General features: G+C 41.5%; 1 protein-coding gene across 1 annotated transcript in view; it reads right to left on the minus strand.

Moving 5' to 3' along the window:
* Positions 1 to 4,854: 4,854 nt before the first annotated feature.
* The window catches only part of SLC27A2 (solute carrier family 27 member 2), a 60,242-nt gene continuing 44,349 nt past the window's right edge, over positions 4,855 to 20,747 (minus strand). Inside the window, exons 6-10 of the mRNA XM_004281286.3 lie at positions 13,201 to 13,291; positions 12,395 to 12,593; positions 10,791 to 10,888; positions 6,290 to 6,420; positions 4,855 to 5,324 (exon numbers count right to left, since the gene is read on the minus strand). Coding sequence (XP_004281334.1) covers positions 5,148 to 5,324; positions 6,290 to 6,420; positions 10,791 to 10,888; positions 12,395 to 12,593; positions 13,201 to 13,291 — 696 coding nt within the window. The 3' untranslated portion in view covers positions 4,855 to 5,147. The remainder of the gene's footprint in view (positions 5,325 to 6,289; positions 6,421 to 10,790; positions 10,889 to 12,394; positions 12,594 to 13,200; positions 13,292 to 20,747) is intronic.

Raw genomic sequence — 20,747 nt, forward strand, 5'->3', positions numbered from 1 at the left:
AGCAGCTTACCCATGGTGAGTTCATAGGCCAAAAAAAATCATTTTCTTTCCATTTCAGATGGTGTTTTTACAGGGAGTGGTTCTGAAATAGGTTATATTAACAGTGTTAAAGGTGAACAAAGCTGGCCACTAGTTAAAGTAGTAAGGACAGATTTTTAATCAGTAATAACTACTGCAATAGAAAAAAGAGTCTGGCGTGAACTGGGCTCAACTTGATTTGTACAGCGGTCACTGGGCATTTTAGAGGGAGAATGGGGGAACAGGAAGGAGGCACGCAGGGACTTAGTAGAGTCAGGGAAGTGAAAAATTACAAAAAGCAGGAAGGGGGATTGGTCCATGGGAAGCCCATCTGGGTTTGCTAACTGATGCTTATGGAAGTTAGCCTCCTACCCTCCCACAGAGGCTGGGGGACAGGGGCCCTATCTTCAGGTGTTGGCTGGAATAAATGGTAAATCTTTTGGCAGCCTTGTGTTTTCTCAGGCAGGCATTTTAAGGGGATGTAGGATCATCCCAGGGGTGTGGCCTTGAGCTGTTAGAAATTATGATACTGTTTTGTTCAAGTCTTTATAGGCCAAGGTTGAGGCCTAGTAGGGAGGAGGGCTCAGAGGAGCCTGGGTAGAGTTTGGTCGGGGAGAGAATCTTTGTCAAGACCTTATAGTTTCATATTACCCTTGCTCTCAATTGGCGGTCGCAGAACTTTGCTGCATACTGGAATCACCTGGGAGCCTTTTAAAAAAGTACTGATGATGCCTGGCTCTCACTCCCAGAAATCTTGATCTAATTGTTATGAGATGGGCCTGGGCTTTGGGATTTTTGACAGCTCCTCAAGTGATTCTAATGTGCAGCAATGTTTGAGAAGTACTGTTCTAGAGCTGCTTGCTGTTCGGAGGGATGTGGGCAGTAGAAGCAGTGGCATCCCCAGGTGCTTCTTATGCACCTTAAAACTTGAGAAGCCCTGCTCCAAGCCAGTGGTTCTCAAATTGAGCCTGCTTCAGAGTCACCAGCAGGGCTTGTTAAAACATAGCTTGCTGGGCCTATCCCCGGTGGTTCTGACTCAGTAGGTCTGGGGTGGGGTCTGGTCATTTGCATGTCTGACAAGCTCCCAGCTGATGCTGATGCTGCTGGTCTGGGACCACCCTCCGGTCTTCTGTCAGTGCTAGGTGGGAGCTTAGCGATGCTGTGTGACTTTAGGCATGTACGTCACCTCCCCAGGCTTTTTTTTTCTTTTATCAGACAAAGAGGTTTGACTAGACACTCTCTAGGATTGCTTTTAGTTCTGCTGTAGCAAATAATATGTATTTGTGTATCTAGTAAATAGACACTGTTAATGTGAGTTTTCAAGAACAATTGCAGGCTGAAGATGACAAAGTGCTGCTTTCTACTAGGCCTTTCCTGATGCCTGCACTTTGAGTCCCACCAGATCTAAGATCTGAGCTTCAGTTAATAAAAGATAATCCATGTCCGAGGAAGTGAAGTACTAACTAAGCACACATGATGTGTAACTCGGGATGTTTTCCTGTCTGTCAGTGGTTTACCAAAATGCAGCCCCTAATCAACAGCACCAGCATCACCTGGGAATTTGTTAGAACTGCAAATTCCAATTCTAATTTCAACTCTGGGGAATGGGCCCATCATTCTGTCTTAATAAAACTTCTTGGTGAAGGTGACTCTCAGTGCTCAATTTTCTTTTTTTTTAAAGCTTTAAATAGTTTATTTTAGACTATATCAATCTCCTAAGTCCTCTCTTACAAAATTCTTTCTCTAGATTAATGACTATTATGATGAAAGTGTCACTCTCTTCATTATAAATTCAACTATTGAAAAATACCTTTAAGAGTTAAGGTATTTTTTGAATTGTATTTTATTTATTGTATACAGCATGTTCTTATTCCTTATCCATTTTATACATATTAGTGGATATAGGTCAATCCCAGTCTCCCAGTTCATCAGTGCTCAAGTTTGAGACTCACAGCTGTGCCTGAACTAGGAGACTCAGACCATCTATTTAGCTCATCCTCTCTGCCTCCAACATGCCTCCCCCAGTGCCCACGCACATATAGCAAAGCTTGCATAGGGAACCAGTTGTTTATCAGGATTGCTTGATGAAAAAGCAATGGATAATTATTGCCTACCTGGTGCCAGGCACTGGGAATATAATGATGAGCAAAGTAGATGGACTCTCTACTCTCATGGAGCTTACAGCTTCATAGAAGAATGACGTCTGTGCAGAGGGAAATTGCCAATCATAATGGAATGCACCATCAGCTATATATCCATATTACAACATGGCGCTCTGTGCGCTCTGGGGAGACGGCACCCACATCAACTAGAAGACCTGGGTTGGCCAGTTGGCCCGCCTCCCCTGGAACAGTGCCGCAGTGATGCTGAGGGACACCTTTCCTGTTAGCTGTCTCTTTACAGTCTTCGTGCAGTCCTACCAACTGCAGTGACAAAATAATTATTTTTGAAAAGTTCAAACACATGGAAAAAACTCTGGCCTTCCTTCTAGGGGTCTTTCCAGTCAGCTTTCTTTGAAACCCTGACATGACTTCCCAGATAGAGGCTTGGAAAACACCATCATACTGCGCTGAGCTCATCTCTTGGTCCTTAGCGGGGACCCACTAAATGCTCGTAGAGCTGATGTAGGAACGAGCAACACATGTAACAGATCATCTCTTAGGGAGGGTCACTGTTTTTATACTGATTCTTGTTAGCTTCCATTTCAGATGATGACATTTACTAGTTTTACCCCCAAATTATTTTGGTTTGGAGACTCATTATATGAGTTTTGGTTTGGAGACTCATTATATGTCTCCAAACAATACACCTGAAATCAGAGATCTGTTGAATGATTTACATGGGTATCAGCATATTAAAAAAACTCACTTGTACTTTCAAATGAGGAAGATGACTTGTACAGACATTTCTACGGACACAATTTTTGACCCTTTTAAAAGAGAAAAATCTGTCTTTAAAGTTGATTATGTCACAGGATGGCTTGATTTTGTTTACACATATGCAAACCCAGGTATTGAGGATATCGTGCTGGTGTCTCTATCTGTCCCAATAGAGCTGTGGTTCCTGGCCTCAGTCACGGAGGTTTGGGGAAGCGAGAGACTGAGGAAGCCATCCGGCTGGGAGGGAGAGTTTCTGAGTTTCTAACCGGGAAGTCAAAGATGTGGATCAAAGGTGGTCAGGCCCCAGCAGGCTTTGGTTCCAGAACACTACTGTTCTGGATATTGGTGTAAGTGCTGACCTGTCACCCAAAAAAGATGTTCCCTGTGACACAGAATGACATCACAGCTTTAACAATCTCTGCTTACAACCTGATTCACTTTAACAAGATTCCAAGTAACACAATTGCACAATGTTATACTTTCAAAAGCAAAGGCTGGGCTATTTCCCATCACTTGGGTTAAAATTTTCACAGGGAGATCAATAAAGCAAAAGCAGAGATACCTAGAATTTTGCAAAAGTTCCCAAATGCTGACCCACAAGCAACAGTTGTTCTAAATTGTTGCCTAAATTCACAGAGATGCAGTGATATCCAGAGTTTTCCTTAGGCCATCCTCAAGTCCCTCATGCATATTAAGTGCTCAGGGAATGTTTACTGTTGGGCATAATGAGCGGGATTCTGGTCATGAGTCTTCTTAGGAGTCCCCTCTAAAAAAGTGGAGAGAGTTTAAAAAATATTTCTAATACTGTGTTGGGGGTGGGGCTGGCCACCCCTCATCATGTATCATTGAGAATCCCTGAATACATTTGCCTGGGGCTTTTCAATTTAGGGACTAAATTGAGGGAGAATTAGGGCTCCTTTCTAGCTCCTGGTCGTCTGAAGATGTTCTCTAGGGAAGGAAACTCTACCTGTTTTAGGGAGGCTGGGGTGAACTCGAGTCACACTTCCTAGATGTGAACTTAGTGAGCATGATGCTCCTGTGACCTAGGACAAGCTCTAGTAAGGAATACGTCATCTTGAGGGCCGCCACCAAGGACCTGCTCCTGGAACTCTGTGACTGACACATGCAGAGCTTATGGGGTTCTACTCAGAAAGGGTGGCAGCTGAGTGTAAGGACAAAGAGCCTGTCTGAGAGAGCTCCTTGCTGTTCCCAGATCCTCCTGTGCCACGCCCAAAGCCCTCCATCCTTGAATAGGCTCTCTGGCCGGAGACTGGCTGTGGAGTGAAACCAGCTCTAGACTGAGGAGCACGTGAGCCTGGGGGTGCGAGCTGGACCTCTGGGACTTCTCTGGTGCACAGTTGCATTTTCTCTGGGGTGAGTGGAAATTATAAAATATGTGAGACTTTACATGTTAAAAATTGGGAGATTCACATAAATATCTGGATTTCTGTTTTGTGAATAATCAGATCTTGGAAGTACCTGGGCTCTATAGCCCCATGACAATAATCAGCTGACTGAAGCTGCGTCGTGGCTGTCCCCAAGTTTTCCACGTTCATTTGGGACCTGCTCTTCTCATCCGCATTACCAATACAAATCCTGAAGCCACTTGAGTTTGCAACCCTTGATATAGCTAAAAAGTTTGCTGGATACCTTTTATGTATAAAGCTCTGATGCTCTAGACTTAAGCTCCTTCAAAGACTATAGGTGGCTTTATCACTTGTTGGCTAATGCTGTAGACAGTGGCCAGGATGCTTCTGGGGGTAGAGTTGGCCTTACACTAGAGCTGGATTTCCATTGGGTTGTTCACTGGGAACCTACCCCCTCACCTCCCAACTCCTTACCACTTCTTACTCAGAATGCCATTAGCATTATAAAGGGGACACCTGTGAAAAATTGCCAATGATACTGTCAGGCTCAACGTTCGCATTTAGAATCAAGTCAGGAAGAAGTGCCATTGCATATGTTGGTGTTCATCTATTTTATTACATATTTTAAAAAATAACATCCTCCCTCTAACAAGCTTAGTTTGCAAATACAAACAGTAGGTGCAAATTGAAAAACAATTACATATAAATCTTTTCACTTGCAAAGGTTCGGGTGTAATTTTAAAAAGTCTCTCCTTACTGGTATGCATAAAAAAATTGCACTGCACAATCTTCAATCAAATTAAAGTGGGATTATATCAAGTGGCTGTACTAGGTCCATTCAGTTTCTTTCTAGAAATACACTGAGTTACCCTTCTGGTAATATTCAGAGTTTCAGAGTTTTATCATTAATGGCGTTGTAAATGTGCTCAGTCATCGGCACATACATTTCTACTTTGTCATCCAAGAAATACAAGGCATCTTTGATAACTGCAGGGTTAAAGCCCTCTTCCATGAGGGTCACCTTTCGGTGTTTAAAAGTTCCAGTGATCTCAATGGTGTCCTGAAAAACATCAAACAATCATTTGAGAGCTGTGAAAGCAGGTTCTGTGTGATACCAAGATATCCTGTCTTCAGAACCTCCACTAGGGGGCCCTCTGTGGAGGTATTTTTCCTTCCCTTAAAGCTTGACGATCACAAGTGGGGAGAGAGAGTCTGCAGACAGTGGAATACGGAGCAGAAGAGTCTGTCACTTGGTGAGCTTCCAGTATTCCTGGAATATTCTGATTAATGGTGGGGTGGGGAAAGGAATCATGTACACACAGACAACTTTTTTTTTCAGCCTGTTTGTGACACTGAAGACTTGTTTCTTCTTCAATAAATAGGTGATGATCTGAGGATATTTCAACTTTCATGTCTCTCAACCATCACTGTAAAGCATGTCAGTGTTTTATGAACATCAACAGAAATAACCGTTTAACCTTAGCAATATCTGGTAATCTAACACTTCTTTTCTCACATCTTCAGCTACAGAATCACAGAGCTCAAGGTCCAAAAGTGAGAGTGTTAAACTAAGGGGTTAATGTTTGAGAAAGAAAAAAAAAAATCTCTATCCGTGACAGTTTAGCCTTTGGTAGTTCCTACTGGCTAATGATGCCCAATTAAAGTTCACATCACAGAAAGGTGCAGGACTTCAGGGGATTTTTCCATTCTTTAAAACTGGAAACAATCAGTAAGAGGGTCAGAGCATTTCTATATTATGTGTTTGTTATACCTCATCAAACAGACTTTGTGAGTTATTTGCTAACACTGTTGCTGAATGAACTGCCTGTGGTTTTAGGGAAAAAGGGATTAGGATTTGGTTTCAGCTAGCTATATTTTCTGGTATTTCTGCTTCCTCATTTAGCTTCCTGAAAGGGTAGTGAAAATTTGGCCGTTGTGCTCGCCATTGTAGAAGAGGAATTGTTCCCTTAGACTCAGGTGTCTCCAAGAGAGAGGATAACTGAACTTTATAACAAGGGGTCTCACCTGTATTCTTAGAAACCGGGGCCTTGCATAATTGGGCAGGTAATCGGCCACATGCTTAAAGAGTTTCCTTCCATCAAATTCATGGTCTTCCTTCATCTTGATGGAAGCCATGCCAGTTCGACCCTCGTGACCTAGAGTTAAAGTGAGAAAAAATTAGGTGGGTTGTAGCTATTTATTTTATTTATGATAAAATAAATGACCTTTGCTAGGTCAAAGTACAGAGAACTGAGACAGATTTATGGCATGGGTTTCTTTTGGATAGCTGGAATTTTTATTTCAAATATATGTAGAAGTTAAATTCTAAAGTGAATTAAAGATAACAACAAAACAACAAGCTATACATTGATTGAATCTTTATTACATGCCAGGTCCTTTACTAAGTGTGCTTTATGTACTGTCTTATTTAACCCTCATGACAACCTTATGAAGAGGTACAAAGGTTATCTCCATTTTACAGGTGAAGAAAGTGAGGCTTAATGACATTAAAAGACTTGTTCAAAAAAAAAAAAGACTTGTTCAAGTTCATGCAGCAAATACTAGGCAGGGCCAGAAATGGAATTGAGGCAGGCTGGCTAAAGATCCTGTGCTTATTGACATCATCCTTCTTGGCAGCCTAGATGTAAACACCAGAATGGGAAAAAGGTTGAATTAGTGGCTAAAAAATTTTTTGGACTCTGGTGAAAAACCCTTGCTCCCCTGTCAAGGATAATTGGGCTCAGGTGGTTCTTTGGGTCACAGGTCAGGTCTGTTGTGCTTCCAGGCACAAATGTTCACCTCTGAGACATATAATCACAGTTCCTAATAGCTTTGCCTCTGCATTTCAGAGAGGCTGCAGGACAGGAGGGTGAAGGCAGATCAAGGTATGTGCCCACTGCACCCCCACCTCCCCACCTGGATGCCTTCTAGTCCAGAGAGGTTGTGCTCTCCACAGGGGAAACAGATCCTAACAGCTCTTTCTTCCCGGTGTTTAGAACAATTACCATTGCTTTCTTGTGAGGACAGTGGTAATTACATATTAATACCTCTTCTACGTGATCAGGCAGACCCAGTGGGAGTCCAGGTCCACTTCCCTGAACTACTTAACTGTAATCAGAGAGGGGGAAGGAGCCGCCCTTCGTCACCTGGGCCCCAGCTTTCAAAATCTCTCCCATGGTGGTTGTGTGTTTTCCCATGACTCTAAAGAAGTCAGAAAACAAGAGGAAAAATTATAAGAAAGGAAATGCATCCTCATTTACTTTGCCTCATATCTGAAGGAGGGAGGCAGGGCACCATACCCTCTTTCTCTAGGGGTTCCTGGTAGCTGTCTCAAAGGTACCGGTCTCAGGAATCTTGAATGTCTCCAATGAGCTCCTTTTAGAATTAAGGCAGAGGCTGATGCAACAGAAATCTTCAGAGTCAACTGGCTCCTTGCTTCTTGCTCTGACAGAGGCAATGCCCAACCGAGAGGCAAATGGGGCTGTTGGATCTCAGGTCTCTGTCCTGACTCCCAGAGGTTGGCTGGGGCTAGTTCAGCTCCAGGGGGAAGGTTCCTGTCTGCAGCAGTTCGGGCCAGAGGTTCTCTAGAGTTGCACTATCCAATATGGTGGCCACTGGTCACATGTAGCTATTAAAATTAATTATAATTAAATAAAATGAAAAATTCAGTCCCTCAGTTGCACTAGCCACATTTCAAGTGCTCAACAGCCATATGGTAGCTATAAGCTACCATGCTGGACAGTGCAGATATAGAACATTTTCAGAACACTGCAGAAAGTTCTATTGATAATATAAAGCTCTAGAGAGTAGTCTGGCAGTTCTGGTGTCATCTCTAGTCTAGGCCCAAACTTAGAAGTTTCTTCCTGGTCCAAAGCTGAGCTCTGTGAAGGCCTTGTTCAGCCCTTCGGTAGTGAGAATCACCCTGGTGGACTGATGTCTTTCTCTAGATAGATCTGCCACATTTCTAGGCTGCAAGAGTGGCACTGAGAATCACAGAATCTGAAAATAGGAGAGACTGTAGGGTTCATCTCTAATCTTTCACTGCTGTAAGAATTCTCACAGGATCCCAGGTGGACAGCCAGCCTCTTTACTTATCCCAGTTGGTGGGACATTGTCTACCTCAGGAGACAGACCACTCTGTTGTTGGTCCCTCTGGCTACAGGAGAGTTCTCAGGCTAAAATTTGCTCCCTGGTCATTTCAATCCATCCGTTTTATTCTGCTCTCCAGTGCAACATAAACACAGCTGCTCCTTGTTCTACCTGACTTGTCTCCCAATCATGTGAAACCCATTAGCCTCCTCTTCTTTGTTCTATATCAATGGCTCCTAAACTTTACTGGGTGGTAGACCCATTTGGGAATTTAAAAAAGACACAAAGATTTAGTCCCAAACCCCAGATCTGGGCTTTAAAAAGTTTCCCAGATGATTCTGATGACTGGCTAAATTTTCAGAACCACTAGGCCTCCAGGCTTCTCAGACTTCAGTGTTTTTTAAAAATTGTGGTAAAACATACAATTCATTATTTTAACCATTTTAAAGTATACAGTTCAGTGGCATTTAGTACGTTCACAATGTCGTGCAACTATCACCAGTATCTAGAACAATTTCATCACTCCAAAACCAGACTTCATTTGTTTTAAGAATCACTGGAGGGCTTGTTAAAACACAGCTCCCTGGGCCCTACCCCAGAGATTCTGGTTCAGTAGTTCTGGGGTGGGCATTTTTAACATGAGAAATATTAAATTTTTAACAAGCTCCTGGGCGATGATGCTGTTGCTGGCCCAGGGATCCTACTGTCAAATGAAAAAAATGCACAACGTGAGAGTTGTGAATTAAATTTTATTTGGGGGCAAAATGAGGACTATAGCCTGGGAGACAGCATTTCAGATAGCTCTGAGAAACTGCTCCAAAGAGGTAGGGCAGAAGGTCAGTACACATGGGATTTTAGTGAAGGGGGAGTACATGCAACCAGGCACATATTTTTTGCAGAAGGTATCTGCTAGTCTCACGAAGGACACTGCTAGTCACGAGGAGCAGATGTCACCATGAAGGATTTTAGTGCTTTTCTAGATATGAGGAGATGCAAGAATTGGGCTCATAAAATCTTCTCCTGAAAATATCTATCTGAAGACCTGTTCTGCCAGTTTTTCCCAGAGCACAGAGTGCCTCATTCCTGATGTCCACCTTGAACTCCTTTCAGGGCGTGTTGAAGGTCTGCAGCTGCAGCGGCTCGTAATTTGATCCTTGTAGAGGCAGATGGCGAGTGCCAATTTGTAGGTGACACCACTTTGAAGAGCAGTGGATTAGGCCTTTCCATTCCATTTCCCATATTCTCTTACCTTCTCATACTCATTCTTTTGTATTGTTACTTTAAAAACTCCAGCATTTAGAAGGGCATGCAACATATTCCAGGTAGGGTCTGTGAGAGGCCAGCATGGTGCCATGGCTGACAACCACAATATGGGCCCTTGTGTTAATTCAGCCTGAAATCCAACATGAGAAGTATTCTGCACCCCTCAGACTCTGACCTGAGATGTGGCTACACTTCCTGTCAAGTCATTGTCACCGGGTTGGAGAGGAGCAGGCAAGAGAAAGCCTCAAATATTCTTTAAAAAATAAAAGGCCAGCACAATGTCATGTGAAACCATCATAGCTCAGGTAAAAGGGACTTTGGGATTTCCATTTTGAGTATAGATGAGAATCCCAAATACTGAGTTCTAGGGAATACCGATTCCCCTAGTACCTTATATTTGGATAGTGATTTGGAAGTTTTAATCCTCTCTGACATCTATAATTAAAATGATTTCTTTTCATGACAACCCTCATGTACGTGTCTGATAAATATACATTTAGTATTTATGTAATTAAAATGAATTAGTTTTCTCGACAATCTTAACTGCAGGATTGGTATTATCTCTAATTTAGTGATTTGCGTGAAGTCCAACAGCCAGCAGGTGTTGGAGCCAGGACCCCAAATCAGACCTCACCCTCCCCACTCTGCTGGCAGAGGCAGATCTGCAGACAGAGGCTTGGTGACAGCACTTTGTGTGATGATTCTGAAACTCAGTGGAGCAAGCTGGGGTCAGGGACTTGGTTTAAAAGAAGAGTCTGGAAAAAATCAGCTCCTTCCTGGCTTTTTTCCTCTAGCAACGGCACTTGCTCTTACTTGTGCCTCCCAGTTCAGAGGCCAAGATACCACTTCCAAGCTCTCAAGCATGATACCTCTTTTCTTGAGGCATGCCAAATGCTGCATGGACCCTGCATCGTGGAGAGATTTGGCTTGCTTGAGAGCCCAAGAACAGCTGGGGAGTGAACCACAGAGGAAGGCCAGGTTCAGATGTACTGACCTGTCTGATTTATAATGGCACATAAACCAGACATAAGCCCCTTACTCCCAGGAGGCTGGGAAAGAGTTGTTTGATTCTCCAGCTGGCAGGAGGAAGTGATGACAAACTTTGCACGGGGGTTAAAATTATATTCTGTTAGTGTAGGAGTTTTGGCATTGATTTATAATATCTTGTGCATACCTGGCACAGACACGCCATAAACATTCACTTCTTGGACAAAATCAACCAGTCCTACTATGTCAGCAACTTCAGTGGTGGCCACATTTTCCCCTTTCCACCTGGAAGAAAAGGCAAGGTTAGCAGAGGTCACTGGTGGTCTGCGGTGCAGGTTGTCTGTGACAGGTGTTTCCTCCAGACCTCTGTGGGGTGGCTGCGTTTGTCTTCCTCACCTTGGCCCCCAAACTCTCCAACTTAGTCATGGGAGAGGCACCCTGCTTGAGGCATGAAAGACAAAGGCATAGACCTAAAGAATAAAATGTGGAATTTTAACCTTGCCACATGAAATGTGATACACAGAATGATGTTCTAATGTTAAAATATGGGTTTGGCCTAAGAAAGGCACTAGAAATCAAAAATAAATCTCAATGACTTTTTGCTGTGTTTAAGTCTCTCACTTCCCTCACTCACTAACTTTGGCTGCTATTTAATTCAGTTAGTAAATGTCTATTAACTAGAATTTCATACTTGTTTTTCAGGGTCTTATGGCAATGAAAAAGCTTTTAATAAGAAAGAAAATATCATACTCTATTTGTAGGGAGAATAATGTTAGTGCCCAATCAGGTGCTACTTTTTCTTTGAATAAAGAGTTAAATTTTGTCTTACATTTAAAAATTCTTTAGATCTCCCAGAAGTATCTTTTTTAGTAACATGAAGGTGGCATAACATAATGATATAGATCCAGAGTCATGGGATATTAGAGATGGAAGGAACCGTAAGGATCATTGGGACCCTCATTTCATGGGTGAAGGAACTGAGGTACAGAAAGATTACCTGCCTGATAACACAGCTGCTCAGGGGTAAAGAGGAAGCCTGGGAGCTGAGTTCTTCTCATTCATATCCATGCTCTTTCTACTACAGACAGACAACTTCCATCTCTTCCTCATTCATTCATGCAAAAAGTAATCACTGTACTAGGTGCTGGTGGGTGAACAAGCAGACACAGGGTCTGGCCTGAGGGAGTTTATACGGGAAGGAAGCTGGTTAAACAGAAGTGTCATGAAGCTGGAGGACCATGCTGTTGCTGAGAATTAATTTCATGGTCTATTACGATGACTTTCAAACTCCACTGTACTGACTTGTGGGCTCTGTGGGAAACCATCTGGTTGGGAATGGAGAGTGGGAGGGACAGGAGCAGATGGGGCTCAGAACCCTCACCTCCTCTTCAACGAGATCAGCTTCACATTAATTTGCATTTGATTATATCTGAGAAAAAGCCTCATGATTGGAAACAGTATGAAAATCCCTGGCTGACCTGAGTTACTGGTAATAATTGAGGATAAATGGGAGGAATTGGATGGACTAAGTTATTTAGGTGCCCAAAATCAGACACAGGTTTTCTCTCCTAGTTTCATCTGGTGTTGCTCAACCAAGATAACTATGCATTGCAGAGTGATACCCCATGTATTTTGCTCCTTGTTTTCTGGGAATACAGGAGGTTGAATTGACACGCCAAAGAGACAGAAGGAAATGGAGTACCATAACCAAAGTGGAATGCGACTCTAATTTAGGAGTAAGCCAAACTGTGCATGTGTTTGTTTTTGGCTCAATAATTCAGAGAAACCAACCGGAATGTATCTCCAACTCTGTCGTGGAAGTAGATAAAATTTTCGTGGTCCATCATTAAGAGATCTCCACTGTTGAAATAGAGGTCTCCTTTCTTAAAGACATCTCTCAGTTTTTTCTTCTCTGTCTGAGACTTTCCTCCAGCATAGCCACTAAATGGTGTGAGTTGTGTGATTCTGCAAACCAGGAGTCCGACTTCACCTAAGACAGAAGAAAGTAAATTGTTATTTTATGTACTAGCAGTAGGCAACTTTTAGTATTAACCTTCTTTTAAAACTGATGCCATACAACCCAGTGGCAACAAGCTGACTGCAGGAAGTCATTTTACATGCATGTGTACATGTATTTCCATGTATATCATATACACACATATATACACCATGCACACACACACAGAGTACATTATTCTCTATGGCCACACATTTGTAATTCTTTTAATACTAATCTTTCACTGAATAATGATTTACACACACAATTAGACAAACGCATAGTAGTTTAAGCTTAAAGGAAAGGTCCGCTAAAGCTAACCGTAGTTTTGCAACCATAATTACATATCCGCTTCTGCAAAATGCTTACCTCATAATCAAGAAATTATTAAGCTAGCTTTCAAATTATAGTTATATTACATGTAGTGGTAAATTACTATCTTTTGGAATTTATCTATTTCCAAGAGTACGAAAATAAACCTCTTTTTTTCCCCCACTCTGATGAATTTTACCATGTGTTCATTTTAGCTGTGATATGTTAGTTCTTAAGAGTCACTTGGTTAAGGTAAGAAAAGGCACAGGTTAATAAAAATCCACTGTACCTTTGGGAACTTTGATGCAATATCCATTTCCATCTCGAACGGGTTCATCTTTCTCCACATCATATTTAATCAGCTCATAAGTTATGACTTTCTAGCAAAATTAAAATGGATCATTCTGAGCACATATTCTTTCACAACTTATTCTTTTTTATTGTGGCATAGCATACATAAAGCATACAAAGTGCACATATTTAAGTGTACAGCTTGATGAATTTTTGCATATGCATACCCTTATGTAACTACTGCCCAGATCAAGATACTAAATGTTTTCATTACCGTTAGAAGTTTCCTCCTGCCCCTTTCTGTCAAGTCACTATTCTGACTTTTATTGCCATCAAGTAGTCTTAAGCATCAAATAAGTGAAATAAATATATGCCTTAGTATCTGCTGCTTTCACTCAGCATAATGTCTGTGATATCCATCCCTCCCTGTTGGTGTTTGTGTCAGTGGTGTACTTTTTATTGCCATGCAACTTTCCTTGTATGAATATACCACAATTTATTTATCTCTTCTCCTGTTAATGGACATTTGGATGTTTCTAGTTTTAGACTATTAAATATAAAGCTGTTATGAACATTCTCATGCATGTGTTTTGGTGGACACATCACATGTGGGCTTTTAAAATCTTGTTTAGGGGAGACCTTCAAGATGGCGGAGGAGTGAAATGTGGAGATTGCCTTCCTCCCCACAAATACATCAGAAATACATCTACACGTGGAACTGCTCCTACAGAACACCTACTGAATGCTGGTAGAAGACCTCAGACTTCCCAAAAGGTAAGAAACTCCCCACGTACACAGGTAGGGCAAAAGAAAAAAGAATAACCAGAGACAAAAGGATACGGACGGAACCTGCACCAGTGGTAGGGAGCTGTGAAGGAGGAAAGGTTTCTACACACTAGAAGCCCCTTTGCGGGCCGAGACTGTGGATTGCTCAGGAGGGAAGCTTTGGAGCCGCAGAGGAGAGCACAGTCACAGGGTGCGGAGGGCAAAGCGGAGAGATTCCCGCACAGAGGATAGTGCCGACCGGCACTCAGCAGCCCGAGAGGCTTGTCTGCTCACACGCCGGGGCGGGTGGGGGCTGGGAGCTAAGGCTCGGGCTTCGGTCGGAGTGCAGGGAGAGGACTGGCGGCGTGAACACAGCCTGAAGGGGTTAGTGCGCCACGGCTAGCCAGGAGGGAGTTTGGGAAAAAGTCTGGACCTGCCTAAGAGGCAAGAGACCATTGTTTCGGGGTGCGCGAGGAGAGGGGATTCAGAGCACCGCCTAAATGAGCTCCAGAGACGGGCACGAGCCGCGGCTATCAGCGCGGACCCCAGAGACGGGCATGAGACGCTAAGGCCTCTGCTGCCGCCACCAAGAAGCCTGTGTGCAAGCACAGGTCACTATCCACACCTCCGCTCCCGGAAGCCTGTGCAGTCCGCCACTGCCAGGGTCCCGTGATCCAGGGACAACCTCCCGGGGACAACACACGGCGCGCCTCAGGCTGGTGCAACGTCATGCTGGCCTCTGCCGCTGCAGGCTCGCCCCGCATCCGTACCCCTCCCTCCCCCTGGCCTGAGTGAGCCAGAGCCCCTGAATCAGCTGCTCCTTTAACCCCATCCTGTCTGAGCAAAGAACAGACGCTCTCAGGCGACCTACATGCAGAGGTGGGGCCAAATCCAAAGCTGAACCCCAGGAGCTGTGCGAACAAAGAAGAGAAAGGGAAATCCCTCCCAGCAGCCTCAGGAGCCGCGGATTAAATCTCCACAATCAACTTGATGTACCCTGCATCTGTGGAACACCTGAATAGACAAATAATCATCTTAAATTGAGGCAGTGGACTTTGGGAGCAATGATATATATATTTTATTCCTTTTTCTCTTTTTGTGAGTGTGTATGGGTATGCTTCTTTCTGTAATTTTGTCTGTATAGCTTTGCTTTTACCATTTGTCCTAGGGTTCTGTCTGTCCATTTTTTTTCTTGTTGTTCTTTCTTTAACTACAGTTAGTTTTTAGAGCTTGTTATCATTGGTGGATTTCTTTTTTGGTTTGGTTGCTCTCTTCTTTCTTTCCTTTTTTATTACTTTTTAATTTTTTGTTTTTAGTAATTATTTTTAATTTTAATAACTTTCTTTTATTTTATTATTTTCTTTCTTTTTTTCTCCCTGTTCTTCAGAGCCATGTGGCTGATAGGGTCTTGGTGCTCTGGCCAGGTGTCAGGCCTGTGCCTCTGAGGTGGGAGAGCCGAGTTCAGGACATTGGTTCGCTAGAGACCTCCCAGCCCCTCATAATATCAATTGATGAGAGGTCTCCCAGAGATATCTGTCTCAACGCTAAGACCCAGCTCCACTGAATGACCAGCAAGCTCCAGTGCTGGACAACCCATGAGAAACAACTAGCAAGACAGGAACACAACCCCACCCATTAGCAGAGAGGCTGCCTAAAATCATAATAAGGTCACAGACACCCCAAAACACACCACCGGTTGCGGTCCTGCCCACCAGAAAGACAAGATCCAGCCTCATTTACCAGAACACAGGGACCAGTCCCCTCCACCGGGAAGGCTACACAACACACTAAACAAACCTAACCCACTGAGGCAGACACCAGAAACAATGGGAACGACAAACCTGCAGCCTGTGAAAAGGAGACAAACACAGTAAGTTAAGCAAAATGACAAGACAGAGAAATACACAGCAGATGAAGGAGCAAGGTAAAATCCCACCAGACCTAACAAATGAGGAAGACATAGGCAGTCTACCTGAAAAAGAATTCAGAGTCGTGATAGTAAAGATGATCCAAAATCTTGGAAATAGAATGGAGAAAATACAGGAAACGTTTAAAAAGGACCTAGAAGAAGTAAAGAGCAAACAAACAATGATGAACAACACAATAAATGAAATTAAAAATTCTCTAGAAGGAATCAATAGCAGAATAACTGAGGCAGAAGAACGGACAAGTGACCTGGAAGATAAAATAGTGGAAATAATTACTGCAGGGCAGAATAAAGAAAAAAGAATGAAAAGAATTGAAAACAGTATCAGAGACCTCTGGGACAACATTAAACACACCAACATTTGAATTATAGGGGTCCCAGAAGAAGAGAAAAAGAAAGGGACTGAGAAATATTTGAAGGGATTATAGTTGAAAACTTCCCTAATATGAGAAAGGAAATAGCCACCCAAGTCCAGGAAGCACAGAGAGTCCCATACAGGATAAATCCAATGAGAAACATGCCAAGACACATATTAATCAAACTGTCAAAAATTAAATACAAAGAAAAAATATTAAAAGCAGCAAAGGAAAAACAACAAATAACATACAAGGGAATCCCCATAAGGTTAACAGCCGATCTTTCAGCAGAAACCCTGCAAGCCAGAAGGGAGTGGCAGAACATATTTAAAGTGATGAAAGGGAAAAGCCTACAACCAAGATTACGCTCCCTAGCAAGGGTCTCATTCAGATTCAACAGAGAAATTAAAATCTTTACATACAAGCAAAAGCTAAGAGAATTCAGCACCACCAAACCAGCTCTACAACAAATGCTAAAGGAACTTCCCTAGGCAGGAAACACAAGAGAAGGAAAAGACCTATAATAACAAACCCAAAACAATTAAAATGGTAATAGGGACATACATATCGATAATTACCTTACATGTAAATGGATTAAATGTTCTAACCAAAAGACATAGACTGGCTGAATGGATACAAAAACAAGACCTGTATATATGCTGTCTACAAGAGACCCACTTCAGACCTAGGGACACAAACAGGCTGAAAGTGAGGGGATGGAAAAAGATATTCCATGCAAATGGAAATCAAAAGAAAACTGGAGTAGCAATTCTCATATCAGACAAAATAGACTTTTAAACAAAGACTATTAGAAGAGACAAAGAAGGACACTACATAATGATCAAGGGATCAATCCAAGAAGAAGATATAACAATTGTAAATATTTATGCACCCAACATAGGAGCACCTCAATACATAAGGCAAATACTAACAGCCATAAAAGGGGAAATCGATGGTAACACCATCCGTAGGGGACTTTAACACCCCACTTGCACCAATGGACAGATCATTCAAAATAAAAATAAATAAGGAAACACAAGCTTTAAATGATACATTAAACAAGATGGGCTTAATTGATATTTGTAGGACACTCCATCCAAAAACAACAGAATACACTTTCTTCTCAAGTGCTCATGGAACATTCTCCAGGATCGATCACATCTTGGGTCACAAATCAAGCCTTGGTAAATTTAAAAAAATCGAAATTGTATCAAGTATCTTTTCCAACCACAATGCTATGAGACTAGATATCAATTATAGGAAAAATTCTGTAAAAAATAAAAATACATGGAGGCTAAACAGTACACCACTTAATAACCAAGAGATCACTGACGAAATTAAAGAGGAAAACAAAAAATACCTAAAAACAAATGACAATGAAAACACGATGACGCAAAACCTGTGGGATGCAGCAAAAGCAGTTCTAAGAAGGAAGTTTATAGCAATACAATCCTACCTCAAGAAACAAGAAACATCTCAAATAAACAACCTAACCTTACACCTAAAGCAATTAGAGAAAGAAGAGCAAAAACCCCCAAAAGTTAGCAGAAGGAAATAAATCATAAAGATCAGGTCAGAAATAAATGAAAAAGAAATGAAGGCAATGATAGCAAATAAAACTACAAGCTGGTTCTTTGAGAAGGTAAACAAAATTAATAAACCATTAGCCAGACTCATCAAGAAAAAAAGGGAGAAGACTCAAATCAATAGAATTAGAAAAGAAAAAAGAAGAAGTAACAACTGACACTGCAGAAATACAAAGGATCATGAGAGATTACTACAAGCAACTCTATGCCAATAAAATGGACGACCTGGAAGAAATGGAAAAATTCTTAGAAAAGCACAACCTTCCGAGACTGAACCAGGAAGAAATAGAATATATAAGCAGACCAATCACAAGCACTGAAATTGAAACTGTGATTAAAAATCTTCCAACAAACAAAAGCTCAGGACCAGATGGCTTCACAGGAGAATTCTATCAAACATTTAGAGAAGAGCTAACACCTATCCTTCTCAAACTCATCCAAGATATAGCAGATGGAGGAACAATCCCAAGCTCATTCTATGAGGCCACCATCACCCTGATACCAAAACCAGACAAAGATGTCACAAAGAAAGAAAATTACAGGCCAATATCACTGATGAACATAGATGCAAAAATCCTGAACAAAATACTAGGAAAGAGAATTCAACAGCACATTAAAAGGGTCATACACTATGATCAAGTGGGGTTTATCCCAGGAATGCAAGGATTCTTCAATATATGCTAATCAATCAGTCTGATACTCCATATTAACAAATTGAAGGATAAAAACCATATGATCATCTCAATAGATGCAGAAAAAGCTTTTGACAAAATTCAACCCCCATTTATGATAAAAACTCTCCAGAAAGTAGGCATAGAGGGAACTTTCCTCAACATAATAAAGGCCATATATGACAAACCCACAGCCAACATCATTCTCAATGGTGAAAAACTAAGACCATTTCTGCTAAGATTAGGAACAAGACAAGGTTGCCCACTCTCACAACTATTATTCAACATAGTTTTGGAAGTTTTAGCCACAGCAATCAGAGAAGAAAAAGAAATAAAAGGAATCCAAATCAGAAAAGAAGAAGTAAAACTGTCACTGTTTGCAGATGACGTGATACTATACATAGAAAATCCTAAAGATGCGACCAGAAAACTACCAGAGCTAATCAATGAATTTGGTAAATTTGCAGGATACAAAATTAATGCACAGAAATCTCTGGCATTCCTATACACTAATGATGAAAAATCTGAAAGAGAAATTAAGAAAACACTCCTATTTACCATTGCAACAAAAAGAATAAAATAGCTGGGAATAAACCTACCTAAGGAGACAAAAGACCTGTATGCAGAAAATTATAAGACACTGATGAAAGAAATTAAAGATGATACAAACAGATGGAGAGATATATTTTCTTGGATTGGAAGATTCAACACTGTGGAAATGACTATACTACCCAAAGCAGTCTACAGATTCAATGCAATCCCTATCAAATTACAAATGGTATTTTTCACAGAACTAGAGCAAAAACTTTCACAGTTTGTATGGAAACACAAAAGACCCTGAATAGCCAAAGCAATCTTGAGAAAGAAAAACGGAGCTGGACAAATCAGGCTCCTGGACTTCAGATTATACTACAAAGCTAAAGTAATCAAGACAATATGGTACTGGCACAAAAACAGAAATATAGATCAATGGAACAGGATTGAAGGCCCAGAGATAAACCCACAAACATATGATCACCTTATTTTTGACAAAGGAGGCAAGAGTATACAATGGAGAAATGACAGCCTCTTCAATAAGTGGTGCTGGGAAAACTGGATAGCTACATGTAAAAGAATGAAATTAGAACACTCCCTAACACCATACACAAAAATAAACTCAAAATGGATTAAAGACCTAAATGTAAGGCCAGACACTATAAAACTCTTAGAGGAAAAGATAGGCAGAACACTCTGACAACAATCACAGCAAGATCCTTTTTGACCCACCTCCTAGAGAAATGGAAATAAAACCAAAAATAAACAAATGGGACCTAATGAAACTTAAAAGCTTTTGCACTGTAAAGGAAACATAAACAAGGTGAAAAGACAACCCTCAGAATGGGAGAAAATATTTGCAAATGAAGCAACTGACAAAAGATTAATCTCAATAATTTACAAGCAGCTCATGCAGCTCAATATCAGAAAAACAAACAACCCAATCCAAAAATGGGCAGAAGACCTAAATAAACATTTCTCTAAAGAAGATATACAGATAGCGAACAAACACACGAAAGGATGCTCAACATCACTAATCATCAGAGAAATGCAAATCAAAAGTTCAATGAGGTATCACCTCACACCAGTCAGAATGGCCATCATTAAAAAATCTACCAACAATAAATGCTGGAGAGGGTGTGGAGAAAAGGGAACCCTCTTGCACTGTTGGTGGTAAATTGATACAGCCAATGGAGGTTCCTTAAAAAACTAAAAATAGAACTACCATACGACCCAGCAATCCCACTACTGGGCATATACCCTGAGAAAACCATAATTCAAAAACAGTCATGTATCACAATGTTCATTGCAGCTCTATTTACAATAGCCAGCACATGGAAGCAACCTAAGTGTCCATCAACAGATGAATGGATAAAGAAGATGTGGCACATATATACAATGGAATATTACTCAGCCATAAAAAGAAACAAAATTGAGTTATTTCTAGTGAGATGGATGTACCTAGAGTCTGTCATGCAGAGTGAAGTAAGTCAGAAAGAGAAAAACAAATACCGTATGCTAACATATATGGAATCTAAAAAAGAAAAAAAAAATGGTCATGAAGAACCTAGTGGCATGACGTGAATAAAGACGCAGACCTACTAGAGAATGGACTTGAGGACACTGGAGGGGGAAGGGTAAGCTGGGACAAAGTGAGAGAGTGGTAGTATATATATGGACATATATGTACTACCAAATGTAAAATA

This window comes from Orcinus orca, chromosome 2, assembly GCF_937001465.1.
Source record: "Orcinus orca chromosome 2, mOrcOrc1.1, whole genome shotgun sequence".
NCBI lineage: Eukaryota > Metazoa > Chordata > Mammalia > Artiodactyla > Delphinidae > Orcinus > Orcinus orca.